The sequence below is a fragment of the Eucalyptus grandis genome, chromosome 4 (genome assembly GCF_016545825.1).
Source record: "Eucalyptus grandis isolate ANBG69807.140 chromosome 4, ASM1654582v1, whole genome shotgun sequence".
Lineage (NCBI taxonomy): Eukaryota > Viridiplantae > Streptophyta > Magnoliopsida > Myrtales > Myrtaceae > Eucalyptus > Eucalyptus grandis.
Genome location: NC_052615.1, coordinates 11,563,767 through 11,568,479, shown reverse-complemented (window position 1 = coordinate 11,568,479; position 4,713 = coordinate 11,563,767). Strand labels below are relative to the sequence as shown.

Genomic DNA, 4,713 nt, shown 5'->3' with positions numbered 1-4,713 from the left:
TATTTAGTGAGCTGGTGTCATACATGTGTCAGGTAAAACTTGAATGATAGGTTTTTAAAAATTTAGAGCAGCAAAACTCAATTATATATGAATTTTAGTAGGTTTGAACTGCAAGTTGCAGCTTGTCAGGATCATATTTTATATGCATATAAATTCTCACATGGAATTAAACCAAACTATAAAATACAAAATTAAATTAACTATCTGTAGAATGTAGTCTAGCGAAGCCATTCTGACCTACAATTGTCGGATGAATGTGAATTAACGTCTACATGTGAAGCTGTGACGGAGGACTTTGGAGGCGAGTTGATACGACAAGCAATGTGGAATCTGACCTTCTTCTTCAGAGGTAGGGTTAACGTTATGTGTATGATGCTGAATTGGAGGCGTAGAAGGCTGGAGACAAAAGAGAGAGTTGGCTGCTTCTTTCTGCTAAGTCAAGTCTGTGATCAAAGATGAAGATGATGGATCGTTCATGCAAGCTGCAAAGAGTTTCGGCGGGGGGGGTACGTGGAAACAGAAGGTTAACCGCAGACAGGCGAAGAAGACGAGAGGCTCTATTCACGAGAGAAGAAAGAGTCCAAAGAAATGTTGGGAATTGCGATTTGTCCGAAGAAGACATTTAGAGAGACTTGTGATGATCCGAAACGGAGGAATGAACGAGCGTGCAAAGACTTGGATTAGGTGTATCTGGAATTCCTATGATACCGTCGACGATATCATCGAGTGGTCAATTCTATAACAAAGTCAATCCAATGGTTGATATAAGTGAATCAATGGCTAAGTCGCGGAATGATTGAAGCGCCTTAGGTATACAAGGTGCAAACATTTAAATTCATGCACTGCGATGCTTGCATTCTTGTGTGTTGGATTGGTGATTCAAATCAATAAATGTTATCGATGATATGCTTGAGTTAAAGAAATTTCTTGGAGGTGTTTGGGGATAGAAATTGAGGGTCTTGGCTACAATGTGAGAAATTTAAAGCGAACTTGGTGTACACATGTCCGAGTACATGCATCCACTATTATCATCGATTAGCTTAAACTTTCTTTAGTAGATATTATATATATTAAAGCTCGGCAAAATCAAATTCGATTAATCTAAGTGTCTTCTATTTTTTAATATGCTACTTCCACACTCATTTTACGAAGACATGCTCTGCAAGACAAGAAATGTCAAACGATAAACCCTAGCTACGATAACTTGAAGAACTTATGCTTCTTGAAACAGCACATCTTCTTTACCTAGCGATGAATATGCCTTCGCTCTAGTACTCAGGTAGTTGAGAGAGACATAAAGACTCGACAAGGCAGAATGGAGACGAATAATTTCCAAACCATTACCGACCCACCACAACGCAGAGAAAGAGACAACCAATAATGCCTGAGTCACCACAAGTTTCCTCTTGTAAGCTGACCCACTTCTTCAATCCTTGCCACGTCGTGTCCAAACTCATGCAGGAGCTCACCCTCCGAATGCAGCTATAAAGATGGAGTCCCCGCTCGCGGCACCCCTTGTTCTCTCGATCACTCCCACGACCAAAGATGAAGATGGATCGTTCATGCAATGCCCAACGCTTCTTCTGGAGAGCCCTCGTTCTCTTTCTATCCCTACCTGCCCATCAAGCTCTCTCCTCGAAGAGCGCCCGGGCCTTGAACAACACAGTCTCGGCTTTTATCGTCTTTGGGGACTCCACGGTTGATCCCGGGAACAACAACAACTTGAGGACGATGTTCAAGAGCGATTTCCTGCCATATGGCAGGGATTTCGCCAACCGGGTGCCAACCGGGAGGTTCACGAACGGCCGGCTTGCCACCGATTACATTGGTGAGCTAAAAGAGTTTTTTTTTTTTTAGGTGAATGATGGTGTTGACCGTGTATCTATAATTATCTCACGCACGCAAACTGCAAGATATCAGGAAGCACATATAGCTAAGCAGCATGAATCTTTAAAAGAGCGCTGTATTCATCGTAATGATTTTCTGAATTTATGCAGTATCGTATATCGGGATTAAAGACTATGTGCCAGCGTATTTGGAACCGAGTCTTAGCTTCGAGGATATGAAGAGTGGTGTGAGCTTTGCTTCTGCTGGTTCTGGATACGACCCTATGACACCAACGCTTAGCGTATCTCTCTCTCTCTCTCTCTCTCTCTCTCTCTCTCTAAGTTTCCTTCTTTTTTTGCCATAGAGAACAAGATCCTTAAACTTATGCATAGAGAACAAAATCCTTAATCATAAGCAATAAATGTCGCTGTCGAGGCATCAACCGGAGTTGGCTTCAGCTATGGCATTATTCCGCAAGGTTGCTGCTGGTGTCGGCACTAGGCCAACCCTCCGCCGCTGAGTGGCTCGTAGATGAGAAGAATAGCTGTCACCGGCGCCCATGCACCAAAAAATGCACGAGCCATATACTGCAAAATGCGCTCCTAAAGTTTTTTCTTTTCATTATTGCAATTATGTATTACGTCTGTGTTTGAACAATTTGCAGAATGTGGTGTCATTGCCACAGCAACTGGAGTATTTCAAAGAGTACAAGAAGCGGCTCATGTCGACTATGGGGAACCAAAGCACGATCCAACACATCAACAAGGCTGTCTTCCTTGTGAGCGCCGGCACTAACGATTTCGTTGTCAATTACTTCACCATCCCCATCCGGCAGCGGAGCTTCACCATCGCCACGTACCAGCAATTCTTGTTACAGCACGTGAAAGACCTCATTAAGGTATATACCCTGCTTTGTCCCCAACAATGCGACATCAAATTACCCCCCTTCCATTTCATATACGACAACATGTAGATAATGCTTGAAAGCAAAACTTAAGGTTAAGTGACCTATATTGAACAGGCAAGTAAGTAATTAAAAGTTAAGTGACCATAAAATGAAAGTAATCTGAAATTGAGGGACCTATGTTAAATCCGTACCAAAGTCACCCTTGGGTCTACCGCAGCCTTTTTTCGCATCCACATAAGCTGGCGATCGAGATTGTGATTGGTCAATCATCCGAATGATGGGATCGAAAGCGAACTCGAATATTTTGGAATTTGAAGGCCTAAATTGTTGGCTTTCTCATAGAAAGTACATCTGAACTCTCCATCTTCAATTTGTGGTTGCGGAGGAGGTGGTTGGGAAAGATTATCCGCAATTGAATGGTGGGTCTCAAATTGGTAGTACAGTTGAGACTAGTCGTCACTAGTCAACGAGATCTCGGTCCCATCAGCCTAAGAATTTACTAATCCACAGAAAGAACGTCCTAAACCTAACTTAAAAGACATGTTAAGTCATAAACCTTTTCAATCGGTGCAATGAAATCTTAAGTCACAAAAAAATGGTAATTACGTTATAAAAATTTCAAATAATGTAAGTGAAGTCCTAAACCTTCACCAAGAAGTGCAGCTCGAAGTCCCAAACCGATATTGAAAGTGCAACTACTAAGACTGTCATGTACAAAACGTAAAGAGCATAATTGCAATTTTTAAAAAAAGTTTAAAGGATTTATATAGATTGTACCGATCTAAAGGTTTCAGACATGATCGATTTAGTTTAGATAGTTCTAGTTTTGAAGGTCGATTAGTGCAATTATTTTCGACTTGCCTCTATTTTTTTTTCCTTTTCCCGCTTTTTAATTTCCTTAATTCAGGGTTTATGGGAGGAAGGAGCGAGAAGGATTGCAGTGGCGGGACTGCCCCCAATGGGTTGCTTGCCAATAATGATCTCACTCAACTCAAACAGCGCCGTCCTGCAGAGAGGTTGCATGGACCAGTACTCATCGGTGGCAAGAGACTACAACGCGCTCCTCCAGACGGAGTTGGCTTCCATGCAAAGCAGCTTGGCAAATCAAGGCTCCAGAATCTATTATGCAGATATATACAAGCCCATAAGCGACATGATTCTGAGGTTCCCAAGTTATGGCGAGTCCCTCGATCTTACCCTCTTTCTCATTTGATCAGATCTCCCTTTTTCTGAACTCCGGATCCAAAACCATGCAGGATTCGATGAAGCTCTGAGCGGATGCTGCGGGACTGGGCTGCTGGAAGCAGCGTTCCTATGCAACCCCAATTCGTATGTGTGCCCAGATGCATCCAAATACGTGTTCTGGGATTCAATACACCCCACAGAGAAGGCTTATTACCTGATCTTTCAGTTGCTTCGCCCCATCGTTAATGCTCTCATTCAAGACTAGCTCAATCTTCGACCTCGACTCATTATCACTACATTGTTTTTCCCACAAATCTTTGTTGGCTCGCTGCGAAGAATGTGCTAATTCTCTGGATGTTAAGCGCTCCTTGGAGAAGAGTATATTCGTATAACGTACATGATGAGCTATGTATCGTAAGGATTCATTGCACAAATAGAAGTTCAGTATGGATATGTTCTTTTCTTTTTTTCTCCCCGTAGATTTTGAGGATAATGAGGTACATGTGTGAGAGTGTGGCGAAAAAGTCCTACATTAGACCAGTGTTGTGGTGAGTAGTAGCTCACAATATTTAGTAAGGCAAATCAATTGGGCCGATCCAATTCATGAACTAGACCAAACTGGCCTTTTACCTTGATCCGTTCAAAAAAGAATTAGTGCGGGTTCGTTCCAATCGGAAACCAACCAAGCAGGCCAATTTTAGGATGAGTCGATCTTATACATCATATTTGCATTAAGAAAATATGAGATGCAACCAGGGAGAATGAAACTCATAATAAGAAAACAAACCCATTCC

The 4,713-nt window shown here is 42.2% G+C and overlaps 1 protein-coding gene across 2 annotated transcripts; it reads left to right on the top strand.

Annotated features, from left to right (window-relative positions):
• The first annotated feature begins 1,525 nt into the window (after positions 1-1,525).
• On the top strand, positions 1,526-4,390 carry LOC104440965 (GDSL esterase/lipase At5g45960). Of its 2 annotated transcripts, none has more exons than XM_010053942.2 (5): positions 1,526-1,828; positions 1,998-2,128; positions 2,513-2,725; positions 3,642-3,912; positions 3,991-4,390. In XM_010053942.2, exons 1-5 carry the CDS (start codon positions 1,546-1,548, stop codon positions 4,182-4,184), a joined length of 1,092 nt encoding a protein of 363 aa, XP_010052244.1. In that variant the 5' UTR covers positions 1,526-1,545; the 3' UTR covers positions 4,185-4,390. The 2 variants fall into 2 exon arrangements, with proteins under 2 accessions (XP_010052244.1, XP_010052243.1); XM_010053941.2 differs by having other exon boundaries at positions 2,492-2,725.
• The last annotated feature ends 323 nt before the right edge of the window (positions 4,391-4,713 follow it).